Source organism: Marmota monax, unplaced genomic scaffold (genome assembly GCF_021218885.2).
Source record: "Marmota monax isolate L192 unplaced genomic scaffold, Marmota_monax_Labrador192_F-V1.1 WCK01_AAM20220418_F8-fsc00038, whole genome shotgun sequence".
NCBI classification, from domain to species: domain Eukaryota; kingdom Metazoa; phylum Chordata; class Mammalia; order Rodentia; family Sciuridae; genus Marmota; species Marmota monax.
Genome location: NW_026692498.1, coordinates 13,279,775 through 13,293,772, shown reverse-complemented (window position 1 = coordinate 13,293,772; position 13,998 = coordinate 13,279,775). Strand labels below are relative to the sequence as shown.

Below are 13,998 nucleotides of genomic sequence, written 5' to 3'. Positions count from 1 at the left end.
ATAAAACCAAAACTTTAAGCACCTGAACATTGCATCTCAAGGCTAAAACCCAAGTTTCCCTTGACAAATTGCCAACGTGACCATGAACACCTGCATGTGCACATGACATCATAATGAAGACTTGTGAAGAGGGTGTTTCAAAGTGGAAAGTATTCTTTGCTTAGTCTGGTGCGTTCAGACAGTGGAACAGGCTAGAAGGCAGATGGCTGCATATCTGTGTGGCCTCCCACATGCCTTAACACACGTTCAAAGTTCCTATTTTATAGAAGTAACTGTCACTACTTCCTTTTCTCTCAAAAACTCCCTTATTATTCATTCTAACAGAGGAGATAAATCTTGGCAAAAATCATTTCCATTTAAGTTATCCAAGAAATGCTATTCCCATACCAATCTAAAGATGACAAATTCGTCCCTATTTTTTTAAATACCTCCAGTAAAGAAGTCTTCATTAGTAAACTATTTCAGATTCCAGGATTCTAAAAACGATTTTTCTGTCATAACAAACAATTATACAATTATTTTGAGGACTATGTTAAGATATAGAACATACCTTATTCAATGTTTTAAAGAAGGATGATCCCTTGAGAGACTTTTATAAGCAAACAGATAGGATGTAAGAAAATCAGATTCTTTAAAAACGTACAAAGTGCTGGGCATGATGGTGACACTAAATGAGGCCTCAGATATAACACAGGAAGCAGAAAGTTTATCTACCAAATAAATAAGACAATGAGTCATCAAAACCACAAGCCATTTTATTTATCAAGGATGTCAGTTAAAATCTATTTCCCCATGAAAAAGAGAAATACATTGAAGGGAGAGGCAAAGAATTAAAGAGTGGTATCATGATTCCTAACAGCAAGGACAATGACACAGCAGTGATTATTCAGGGAAACAAGGAAGCTTGGAGCAGGACATATCTGAAGGCCACCAGGAGAGGTAGAAATTAGAAACAGAAAACCAGAGGTAGAACAAAAGGTGCATGCAGAAAATATAACTGCAGAGGGACTTAATAGTAAGACGTAGGTCTAAATCCAAGTTCCAGATTAAAAAGATATAAAACTAGAATCCTAAAATAAAATATTCTAAGTCTAATCATGTAATGTCTCGATGTCCCCTTATTTACTCATCACCTTTACATTCTCTATAAGCCTATTTAAGCAAAAAGTCAGTAACAGCAAATGTACTCTCTCATCTTGGTTTACATTTTCTAGGCCGTTTGACGAAGTTGTAGATTGGTTGAGATCAGAGTGAGAAGAGCTTATTGAAGCAGGATTTGCAATAGGTCTTGTCATTCTGCTCCCTGAAGATGCCCTTTGACAACTGTGTCAGGCAGAATGCACACACAAAGTGCTCAGGGTGGAATTTATGACCCATGGCACTGATGCAGCGACCAGTGATGGGCTGCCCACATCCATGGCAGAGGGTTCCTCGGCGGTTATGATAGTGGAGCTCACAGAATGGATGTCCATCCAGTTCAAAGAAGGAGCCAGTAGAAAAACTGCTGAAGCAGTCCTAGAGGTGGAAAAAGGGCAGAAAAGGAATGCATGTGTCAAGAGGTGAAATATCAGCAAAGTAAAATATTCAGATTTGAAATTCCTGTCAAGTTATCTCCTAATTGTGGTAATTTAACTCCAGGTCATTTACAAATTGAGTTTAGATTGCCCCACTTGCAAAATAGATTCAAATGGCTCACAGCACATGCTGTGATTTATTTATCCTTCAGGAAGCCCACATGAATTCCTCAACTAAGACCATGAACCTTTTACAAGTTGTAGCTCTTCTGAGAGAAGAGAACCCTAGATTTCATCTAAATCCAAAAGACAATGGAAAATACACACCCCGCACACAAAGCATTCTGGGTGCCAGACATTGTCCATAGCTGAAAGGTAGTTTTCCAACACTGGGCGGTTGCAACCACCACACTTGGGTGAAAACATGGCTAAGAAATCTTTTCTGCAATATGGCTTCTTGTCCTTCTCATGAAAGCCTGCAGAGATAAAATCAAAGATTCACAGTTGTAAATTTGAGCCCTGAAAGCTAAGTCAGAAGCAGAGATGAAGTCAATGACCTAACCTCTCCCAATCTCAGTGTCCTCATATCAAAACAGGGTAATTACAAATATCTTCAAAGGGTTCCTGGAAAAAATAAACAAGACAATGCAGATAAAGTGTTTCAGAGTTGTGCTTGGATCACAGGAAGCATTTAACAAGTGTTAAGGGCTGTTTCTCCTCACTGCCTTTGTCCTGAGTATCCTTCACTCTGAACAGTTTTGCCCCAGATGAGATACAGCTGACTTCTTCTTACCACTCAGGAATCAACTCAAATGTCATCTTATCAGGAAGGAATGTCTTCAGTTTCTCTTTATCACTTCATCTTTTTTCATTGTTCTTAAGACATTTACCATTATCTGAAAGCATCTGCCATCCCTCACTAAACATTAGCTCTCAGAGAAACAAGATATTGTTGATCTTGTCTCCATTATATCCCCAAAATATAAAATGACATTTAAAAAAGTGCTTAATATTTTAAGATAAAATACTACAAAATAATAATTTTTAAATGAATGCAAGATCTCAATATAATAATTCAAACCACACAAATACTTAAATTAAAGTGGATTGGTTTCTCTTTAATCTGGAAATAGGCTCAAATATTTGAAAAGCAGGCTAAAGATAAATATATTTGACATAAAAACATATGAATGAATGACTTATGAATGTTGGAAAAACATCAAAACAATGTCTAAGAGAAAGAACAATGTGAAGAGAAATATTTGCTAATTATATCCTAGAAAAACAAGGCTAATATAAGAAGCTCCTAAATGTACATATGATTTGGATTATTGTATCAAATTGAAAAGTGAAAAATTGCCAGGTATTGTGGCACAGACCTATAATGCTAGAGATTCTGGAAGCTGAGGCTGAAGCATTACAAATTTGAAACCAGCCTCAGTAACCTAGTGATACCCTGTCTCAAAAAATTAAAAGGGCTCAGAATGTAGCTCAGGGGTAGAACATCCTGAGTTCAATCCCCAGTACCAAAAAAAAACAAACCAAAAAAACAAACAAAACATTGCTTTGAAAAAGTGAAAAATATCCCTAAAAAGTAAGTCAAGTTGAAACAAATTAAATGTATACACAGCAGATAATATGACCAAAGAAAAGAAAATGATTCATTCAAATGACTTTAAAACAGTATTTTGACCATATAGTCCTAATGGGTGTACATTAAAAAAAATGAACTACAAAGAAATATTAAATTGCTATTATGCACACTGAAATTTTGCTAATAGAGTAGATTTTTTAAAATGTTTTTACCACATACCAAGAAAGGGGTAACTATGCAGGAGAATAAATAGGTTAACTTGCTAGGCTATTTTACTATGTATATCAAACATCCCATGCTGCTTTATGAAGATAGTGTATCATGATCAAGTGGGTTTCTTTAAAGGGATGCAAGGTTGGTTGAACATACACAAATCAATAAATTAAATTCACCACATAAATACACTTACGGACAATAATCACATGATTATTTCAACAGGTGCAAAAAAAATGCTTTTTGATAAAACGCAATACTCATTTATGTTTAAAGCAATACAGAAACTAGGGATAGGGCTGGGGATGTGGCTCAAGCGGTAGCACGCTCGCCTGGCATGCGTGCGGCCCGGGTTCGATCCTCAGCACCACATACAAACAAAGATGTTGTGTCCACTGAAAACTAAAAAAATAAAATAAATATTAAAAAAAAAAAAAAAAGAAACTAGGGATAAAAGGAACTTAGCTCAACAATTTAAAAGCTATATGTGACAAACCCAAAGCCAATATCATACTGAATGGAGAAAAACTGAAAGCATTTCCTCTTGAAACAGGAACAAGAAAAGGATACCTACTTTCACATCTAGTCAACATTGTCCTTGAAACTCTAGCCAGATCAGGTGAGAAAAGAAAATCAACAAACATAAATCAATCACTTTCTTATATTCCAATAATGAACTTGTTGAAAAAGAAATTAGGAAAACTATTCTATTCACAATGACCTAAAAAAAAATAAAATATTTGGGAATTAATCTAAGGAAGGATGTCAAGGACCTCTACAATGAAAACTATAGAACACTGAAGAAAGAAATTGAAGAACACCTTAGAAGACAGAAATACCTCCCATGTTCTTGGGTAGGCAGAATTAATATTAATAAAATATCAATATTATTAATATGGCCATACTACCAAAATCATTATGCAGGTTCAATGCAATTTCCATCAAAATACCAATGACATTGTTCACAGAACTAGAAAAAGTAATCCTAAAACTCATTTGGAAAAATAAGAGTCTCAGAATAGTCAAAGCAACCTGAGCAAAAAGAGTAATGCTGTAGGCATCACAATACCAGACCTCAAAATATACTGCAGAGCTATAGTAACAAAAACAGCATGGTCTGGGCACCAGATATGAAGACCAATGGAACAGAATAGAAGACACAGAGAAAAACCCACATATATCAGATAACCCAATTATCTGATACTAGACACAGGTGCCAAAAACATTCATTGGAGAAAAGATAGCCTTTTCAACAAATGGTGCTGAGAAAACTAAAATCCATAGGTAAAAGGATGAAACTTAACCCCTCTCTCTCTCTCACTCTGCACAAAAGTAAACTCAAAGTGAATCAAAGACCTAGGAATTAGACCAGAAACCCTGAAACTCCTAGAAGAAAATGTAGATCCACCTCTCCAATACATTGGCAAAGGAATAAACTTCCTTAACAAGACTACAAGGGAGAAGATCTTTGCCATCTGCTCCTCAGATAGGGCATTAACACTCAGTATATATAAAAAATACACAAAACACCAAAAAAATCCAAATAACCTAATTAATAAATGGACAAAAGAACTAAACAGACATTTCTCAAAAGAAGAAATACAACTGGCCAACAAGTGCATGAAAAAAAATGTTCAACATCTCTAGCAATCAGGAAAATGCAAATCAAAATAACATTGAGATTTCATCTCACCTCAGAATGGCAATTATCATGAATACATAATAAGTGTTGGCAAGGATGTGGGGAAAAAGGTACACTGATACATTGTTGATAGGACTGCAAATTAGTATAACCACTCTGAAAAGCAGTATGGAGATTTCTCAAAAAACTAGGAATGGAACCACCATATCATCTGGCTATTCCACTCCTTGGTATATATCCAAAAGAACTAAAATCAGTATACTCTAGGGATACAGCCACATTAAATATTGGCACAATTCACAATAGCCAAGCTACGAAATTAACCAAGGTTCCCTTCCACAGATGAATGAATTTAAGAAAATTTATACACAATGGAGTAATATTCAGCCATAAAGAAGAATGAAATTATGTCATTTTAAGGCAAGTGGATGGAACTAGAGCAGACCATGCTAAGTGATATAAGCCAGACTCAGAAAGCCAAAGGTTGAACGTTTTCTCTGATATGTGGAAGCTGGTCCAAAATAAGGTTAGGGAAAAGAGAGAAAGGGAAAAGGCATGGGAGGGGTAATTCCATCAAAATAGCAGACTGGAGGGCTAGATGAAGGGGACTGGAGGAGGCATTAAATAAAGAGGACTGGGATGGCATTAAATAATCACACAGACATAGAAAGTACCTTTTTCTTGGGATTCAGTGACAGATTCTCTGCCCCAGCTCCCACAAGGGAGGCAAGGGAGGCTGGCAAAAAATAAAAAATAAAATAAAAAAAAAATAAAAGAGAGAGCATGCCTGAAACCATCCTATTTACTTTGGGGAAAGACATTTGAGAAAGTTCAACCCAAATAAGGCAAGGGATTGGGTTTCAGGGGGTTGCTTGGTGATGTCTTGTGGTTAGCAGATTGACTGACATCTTATAAGGTCACACCCATCTCAGGTGCTGTGTGGGATCAAAGGCAGAGCAAGAGAAAAGGACACATCTATGGCATAGCCCAGTCAGAGAAGCAACATCTTCATGTGCTCAAATGCTCATGGCTCACACACACAGCCCATGGCTGGCTCACAACAAGGCACACTATAACTTAAGAATCCATAAATCTGAATAAATGTAAAATATTTGTAAGAAAAAAATTATGTTGCTTATTTAAGTTAACAGAATAAGTTACATCTGAAATTTTCTGTGAGGTCTTTATATTGTCTTTACATTTAAGAACTCAAAAAATTAAACAATAAGAAAACAAATAACCCAATCAACAAATGGGCCAAAGACCTGAACAGACACTTCTCAGAGGAGGACATACAATCAATCAACAAGTACATGAAAAAATGCTCACCATCTCTAGCAGTCAGAGAAATGCAAATCAAAACCACCCTAAGATACCATCTCACTCCAGTAAGATTGGCAGCCATTATGAAGTCAAACAACAACAAGTGCTGGAGAGGATGTGGGGAAAAGGGTACTCTTGTACATTGCTGGTGGGACTGCAAACTGGTGCGGCCAATCTGGAAAACAGTATGGAGACTCCTGGGAAAGCTGGGAATGGAACCACCATTTGACCCAGCTATTGCCCTTCTTGGACTTTTCCCTGAAGACCTTAAAAGAGCGTACTACAGGGATACTGCTACATCGATGTTCATAGCAGCACAATTCACAATTGCTAGACTGTGGAACCAACCCAGATGCCCTTCAATAGATGAATGGATAAAAAAAATGTGGCATTTATACACCATGGAGTATTACGCAGCACTAAAAAATGACAAAATCATAGAATTTGCAGGGAAATGGATGGCACTAGAGCAGATTATGCTTAGTGAAGCTAGCCAATCCCTAAAAAACAAATACCAAATGTCTTCTTTGATATAATGAGAGCAACTAAGAACAGAGCAGGGAGGAAGAGCAGGAAGAAAAGATTAACATTAAACAGATACATGAGGTGGGATGGAAAGGGAGAGAAAAGGGAAATTGCATGGTAATGGAGGGAGACCCTCATTGTTATACAAAATTACATATAAGAGGTTGTGAGGGGAATGGGAAAATAAACAAGGAGAGATATGAATTACAGTGGATGGGGTAGAGAGAGAAGATGGGAGGGGAGGGAGGGGGGATGGTAGAGGATAGGAAAGGTAGCAGAATACAACAGTTACTAATAGGGCATTATGTAAAAATGTGGATGTGTAACCGATGTGATTCTGCAATCTGTATTTGGGGTAAAATTGGGAGTTCATAACCAACTTGAATCTAATGTATGAAATATGATATGTCAAGAGCTTTATAATGTTTTGAACAACCAATAAAAAAAATTAAAAAAAAAAAAAAGAATAATAGAATACACTAATCCATCTTCAAACACTTGATCTTCAAGCACTTGTTCAAGTGATCGTTCCCTCTACATGTGCACGCACATGCAAGCACGTTTGTGGAGCTGGGAATATGAACTCAGGGGCTCATGAATGCTAACCAAATGCTCTACCACTAAGCTACACCCCCAGTAAACATTCTCTTAGCTTTAAAATTCACTTCTCTGAGAGACCCAGGTGGCTTAGTCCTTCACTTAACTCAGGATTCTGCTTCAGAGAATAATTGACCCAACCACCCTATCTCAAACACTACCTAATCAGTTGGCTAGTATGATTATTACTCATCTCTTTGACTGGAATGGATTTACCATGACAGCAGGAACTTTCTTTTCTGTTACTTGTCCCTAGGACCCACAATAGTCCCTGACACATACATAGTAGTTGCTTAATTGAATATTTTTGAATGATAGACATAAGACTAATAATAGAAGAGCAAAGATGAGATCATCAGCTCCAGAAATTTGTTGTAGTTAGAAAGCTTCAGTTCAGCACTGACTAGAATATGTATAAATAGGGAACTTTTCTGTAAGGAATTCTCCTTAGGACTTACTGGGGGGAGGCCACCTAAAATAAAAATAATCAGCAATCCACTGTTTCTGCTGAAGACTCTTAACTGTAGTACTAAATTAAAATTAGATCCTTTCCAGCAATCCTTTGAAGTGAGTTTTAACCCCATCTTTAACCCCAAATGAAAAAGAAAAAGGAAGCTTAAAGAAGTTACTCATAACTACTCAGTAGAGAAGCTGAGATTCAAATAAAGGCCCAATTTCAATATCATACTCCTAACTTAAACGCATCCTGACACTGATCTCTCCATGGGAACGAACTGACAGTTATCAGCTGAACCCAAATATCATAACCCAGTAGTTTTATAAATATAAGCACTCTATTTGTATCTCACTAAAATAACAGGCAAGTAAAGCATACACAGTGGACCACATAGCACCTACCCAAGAAATATTTCCAGAAATCTACTATGATGGTATGGTAATGGCCAGGTCACAAAATAACAATAGGTACGGCCTGAGATTGAGACTCAAATTATGTAACTGTTGGTTCTCCCTTAGTTATTGTTACTTTTTGACAAGGTTTGCTCTGTTAAAGCCATGTCTGCTTTAAAAAAAAAAAAAAAAAAGACAATTTATCAGAACTCTGAGGCCTACAGATCCAAGAATCCAAACTAGTAATTTTATAGGCTACTCTATGTTCCTCCTTCTAAATGCTTGAGACACAAAGGAGCTCACTTTACTTTCCTCCCTTCAACCCCCCAAAAGATTTCTAGAGTCTGTTCTAGAGAAAATGAATACAGGAAATTCTACTATCTAAACAAATACCCACTGCCATCTTTCTTCATTTTATGTGGCAGAGTATTTCTTAAACTTTTGCATGCATCATTCATCTAAGAACTTGCTAAATTAGATTACTGGGTTCTCTTCATCCTGCCCCCATTTTTTTTGCTCAATAGGTATGGAATGGGGCCCCAGATTTTGCATTCTTAATAAGTCCCTAGGTGATGCTGATGTGCATAAAGCAAAGGACAGAAAATTGAGCTTGCCTATAAGTAGGTACTACATGGGAAAACTGTAAAACATGCCAGCTAACCTAGGAATGACCCTCCTCTAGGCATTTATAGGGCAGTTGGTCTCAAGAGTTAAGAGAGCATGGAAGTAACAGCTACTGTTTCAACTTGGGTGACTCTTGGGAGAGGAATCAAAAGCAATCAGCCAAACTTGCTGTGATGCTCCTGCATTTAGTAATCCAATAAATTGGGCAAGTTTCCACACTTATTTTCCCAGAAGCTCTCTCTGGGGCCAATTACCTCTGGAGGACGAATGTGAAACACTGACAATTAAAAGTGTCACAGAGAGAGGGAGGGTGTTTATACTATGGTGAGACTTTAGCCACAGGGGAAATTAGGGAGCACCTGCATGGCCTGGATAATGAACAACTAAAATGAAAGACAGGTAGGCACTGAGGACCTAGTCCTCAGGAGGATGCTGAGGATGCTAAGGCCCAATGTGCTTAGAAACTTGAGCCTTAAAGAGCAATTCTTTGAACTGAAGAAAAAAAATGCAGATGAATTTAATTTCCCAAGAGACTCTGTGGTTAAACTATCATTACTGAAACTCTATTTGTGACTATGTGACATGGGGTAAAAGGCAGGATGTCACCTAATTAATGGACTGACCATATGGTAGGATACCCATCTACAAGAAAGTCAGGCATAGAAATGCAAATACTACTTAACAGGAGCTTCTGATTAATAAATGGTCCTTTCTGTCAAGTGTCTCCATTAATAAATACGTTTTAAGTATAGATTTGTGCTTCTTTAAAGTCATAAATGACTCAATCAGTCTTGTCTATTTATAAGAGGCCAAAGTCAAGAACAATGAAACTAGCCACCTGTGTTATGCTTTCTGGTCATCCTATGTACTGGACATTTTTCTTTGGTAACTAACTTACATCTCTATCTAAAATATGTCTATATCCTGCTGTTCTGTTTCTAGGAAACTTCCATATCACAGTTATCTGTGGGCAGTATTCACTTGCTGATTATCCTAGTCAACTAACTCTCAACTTCTATGGCTACCACTACAATGTAAATTTACTGTGACAAGCCTCAATGAAAAGTGATGCTTCACTGAAGGGCAATCTTGAAACAAAATACCTAATGATTTGTGTGAAATGCACTGAGCAAGCTCCAGTGAACAAATTACCACAAAGGGCTTTGCTAGTGGATTGTGTCTATTCCATTGGTCTATTGTCAAATAAAGCACATCACATTGGTACTACAAAAGTAAAGGGATCCAATAACTGCACAGTCAAGGGAAAGTTATGTTGTAGAGAAAACATGGAATTTGCAGAAATGAGACCTGAGTTTGAGTTCTATCTCCTCAACCATGACTTTAAGAAAATTACTTTCCTGAAGTTCAGTGTTTTCATCTACAACTAGGTAAAAATGAAATAAAACTATTCTCAAGCTAGGTATGGTGACACACATCTGTAATCCTAGTTGCTTGGGAGGCTGAGGCAAGAGGATCACAAGTTCAAGGCTAGCCTCAGTCACTTAGTGAGGCCCAAAGCAACTTAGTGAGACTTGTCTCTAAATAAAAAATTAAAAGGATTGGGGATGTGGCTTACTAATTACGTATCCTTGGTTCAACCCCAGTGCTAGGAGAAAAAGAGAAAGAGAGGAGGGACTTCAATAGGACTACTCAGAGAGCTGAATATGTGTGCCCTGTTGTTAGTGAGACACAGTTGATGGTATCTGACTCATCCCTGCAAAATGTCCATAGGGTAAAGCATGGCTGACAGAGCCGACAGCAGCTGAATATAGAAAAGTAGCTGCAAGTGAAGTGCAATTCCATTGGCTGATGGAAAAAGGGCAGGTTTCCCAAGGTCTTACATGAAAAATTGAGTGAAAGAGATGATATGAAACCATTTTAATAATTTCTAAGGAAACACCAGAAGGGAACAATGAAAAATCCTATGAAAAAAGAATCTCTAAGGAACCAGTCCTCAAAGAAATATGACAAGGACAGAGTAGCCAGCAATACATGCAGTGGGCCATCAAAAGAGTTCACTCCGGGACCTGTATTTAATCCATAGAAGGAAAGTTAAACATTACACAGACCCAGAGCAAAAACTCAATTTAATAACAATACTTTATGTGGTAGGACTTGCCTGCCTTCTGTTCCCGTCTTTCACATTTCAACCCTAATTGGCTTGCAATTAGAGTGAGGGTGGTAGGGGCAAAGGCAGTTCAGGAGAGGTGAAAGGCCAGGTTTAAAGCCCCTCCAGGAAAAAAGAGCAACTTTTCCACTTTAAAAAATCTGGAAGCTTTACTACTGCTCGTTTACTACTAAATCAGACACTGTGAGACTAAATTACCTAAAGACTTAATTTTTTATTTTTTTATAGACACAATGCCTTTATTTTATTATTTATTTTCATGTGGTGCTGAGGACCGAACCCAGTGCCTTATGCCCACTGAGCTACAACCCCAGCCCAGAACTTTTTTGTTTTGTTTTAAACTGATGTTATACCTAAAACTATTTATTAAGGTGATCAGAAAAGACATGCAATTGGCCAAGTTTTTATTTAGGAAGAGATGAGAACTTTCCTCTCTAAGTTAATTCTAAAAGTGACAAATAAAGAAATTTTCAAATTCTATGTATGAGTTACAGTTGTTCAAAAAAACATTTAAAAAATGAACCTGTGGAGTACATTTAAGAGTTAAGCCAGAATAATCATAAAGTAACATTTGACTTTTTAAACTATGCATTTGTATCACTGTGATTAAAAAAATCAATTATCAAAAATTTTAAGAGGTAGGGATGTCATCTAGTACCAAAATGAGTATGTTATGGTTTGGATCTGAATTGTACCCAAAAGTTCATGCTAAAGGCTTGGTCCTCTTACAGCAGTGTTTAGAGGTGGAGCCTTTGAGAAGTGGCTGGATTATTAAAGCTCTGACCTCATGAATGGATTAATCTATTTATGGATTCATAACTTAATGGGCTTTGGGAGGTGGTAGAAACTTTAGGATGTGGGGCCTACTTGGAGGAAGTAGGTCACCGGAGGTATGCCCTTAAAAGGCACATTTTGGCTGGGTGCAGTGGCACACGCCTGGAATCCCAGTGGCTCAGGAGGTGGAGGCAGGAGGATTTCGAGTTCAAAGCCAGCCTCAGCAATTTAGTGAGCCGCTAAGCAATTCAGTGAGACCCTGTCTCTAATAAAATACAAAATAGGGCTGGGGATGTGGCTCAGTGGTTGAGTGCCCCTAAATTCAATCTCTGGTACCCCTCCCACCAAAAAAGGGTACTTTTGTTCCTCTCCTCTCTCTCTCTCTCTCTCTCTCTCTCTCTCCCTACTTCCTGGCCACCATTTTGTGAGCAGCTTTGCTCTATCATGTACTCCCTGTTCTGCCTCATCACAAGCCCCAAAACAATGGAATCAAGTGACCATGTATGAATCTGAATCGATGACATAAAATAATCCTCTTCTCCTTTAAGATGATTTTTCTCAGGATTGTGTCACAACAATGGGAAGCTAACAAAGGGCACTTAGATGGTACTGGTAGAAACTAGGACTGCTGCAGCAGTGAAAAACAGGTTCCAAGGAAAAGCACTGCTGGCCTCCTCCTTACCACCAGCCCTTGGGGTTTAAGATGCAGCCTCCCAGTCTTACCTTCAGCACCAAACACCTCTCCACAGTGAGAGCAGAAGAAGTGCTCTGGGTGCCATGTCTGGTTCATTGCTGTTAGCACTTTCTAAAAAAGGAACACAGAGAGAGACATTAGAAGACTGCAGACCTGTCAAACATTATCTGGGTTCTAAAGAGTGATTAAAACCTACATGAAACCTGAGAGGAGAGAGATTTACTTACGTCCACAATAGGAGCAGCGCAGTAGGCACAGCGTGGAGAAAAAAGGTGGTGGTAGTCTTTGGGGCAGTAGGCCAAGCCACTCCGCTCGAAGAAGGGACTGGAGCCAATCTCTTCTTTGCAGTGAGTACAGACAAAGTGCTCTGGATGCCATGACTGTCCTAGGGCATGGATCATCTAGGGGATGACATAGAGCCGGAAATGGAAGCCCAGCAGACTACTTTTAAGGACTGAGGCTGCACAACTATGTAGGCCACTGCATTCCACATAGACAACAATCCCTGGACTTATAGCACACTTGAGGTGGTCTCTTGTCATGCTTAATGAATAGTAAAAGGGTGTCCACTTTCCTGACTGATCACTCTGATAAACATGGGTTCCTTTTCATTCTACTGCCTCAGAAAACAGTAGAAAAACATAGAGCACACAGGTGATAGACAAGAGATAACTCCAGTTTTCACATGGAAGGGATCCTTGGAAGAGGAAAGGGCCAACTGAGTTTTAACTCTTCTGCTCTGCACTTCATCTCATGCCCTACAGAGTTCCGGTCGGAAAGCTCTCTACATGGATCTGGTGAAGGATGATTCAGAGCAGGACTTTGTGGCTATGATTTGAAGATACATTCAGCTGAAAAACTAATCAATTTAGAGCAGAAATGTTTGAACAAAGGGAGCAGTGAGATAAAAAATGGTTAAGAACTCAACCTCAGGCATCAGATTCTCCTGGTTTCAAACCTCACCTCTGTCTCTTACTAGACTGTGGTCAGTTAATGCCTCTCAGCTCTCAACTTCCTTGTCTTTACAAAGGGAACTGGGGGGACCATTAAATAATGGCTGGTGGGACCATTAAATAGGAAATACTTATAAAGCACTTAGCTCTGTTATCAGAGCACTACAAGTGATCAGTAATTATTAATGATTATTTAAAAGTCTTAGGATATAAGTAGAAAGTACTTTCTTTGGCAGGGCAGAGAGACAAACACACATATACAAATGCTATAGGACCAGACTTAGCTCATCCCACCTTCCCAGCAATCGGTTTCTGGCAGGAAGCACAGTGGCCCTTGGGCACGGTGGCAATCCCAAGGTCCTGCAATTCCTGCTCCAAACCCCCAAGCATTGAATCCAGGGAAGCCTTGTGATCCTGCTTGTCTGGTAACTGTTTCTTGCTGGCATCTGCCTTCATCACAACCTGGTACAAGGAAACCACAAAGAGAGTTAACTTTCAAGTACTTTTGTTATAGTTTGGATGTGAGATGTCCCTCAAAAGCTCATGTGTAAAACAATGCAAAAAGCCT

At 38.4% G+C, this 13,998-nt stretch overlaps 1 protein-coding gene across 2 annotated transcripts in view; it reads right to left on the bottom strand.

Annotated features, from left to right (window-relative positions):
- Positions 1–734: 734 nt before the first annotated feature.
- Positions 735–13,998, bottom strand: part of Lpxn (leupaxin) — a 35,925-nt gene continuing 22,661 nt past the window's right edge. For both annotated transcript variants that reach the window (XM_046445692.2, XM_046445693.2), the window contains exons 5-9: positions 13,725–13,892; positions 12,705–12,878; positions 12,507–12,588; positions 1,842–1,990; positions 735–1,515 (exon numbers count right to left, since the gene is read on the bottom strand). In XM_046445692.2, the coding sequence (XP_046301648.1) occupies positions 1,246–1,515; positions 1,842–1,990; positions 12,507–12,588; positions 12,705–12,878; positions 13,725–13,892 (843 nt within the window). In that variant the 3' untranslated portion in view covers positions 735–1,245. The remainder of the gene's footprint in view (positions 1,516–1,841; positions 1,991–12,506; positions 12,589–12,704; positions 12,879–13,724; positions 13,893–13,998) is intronic.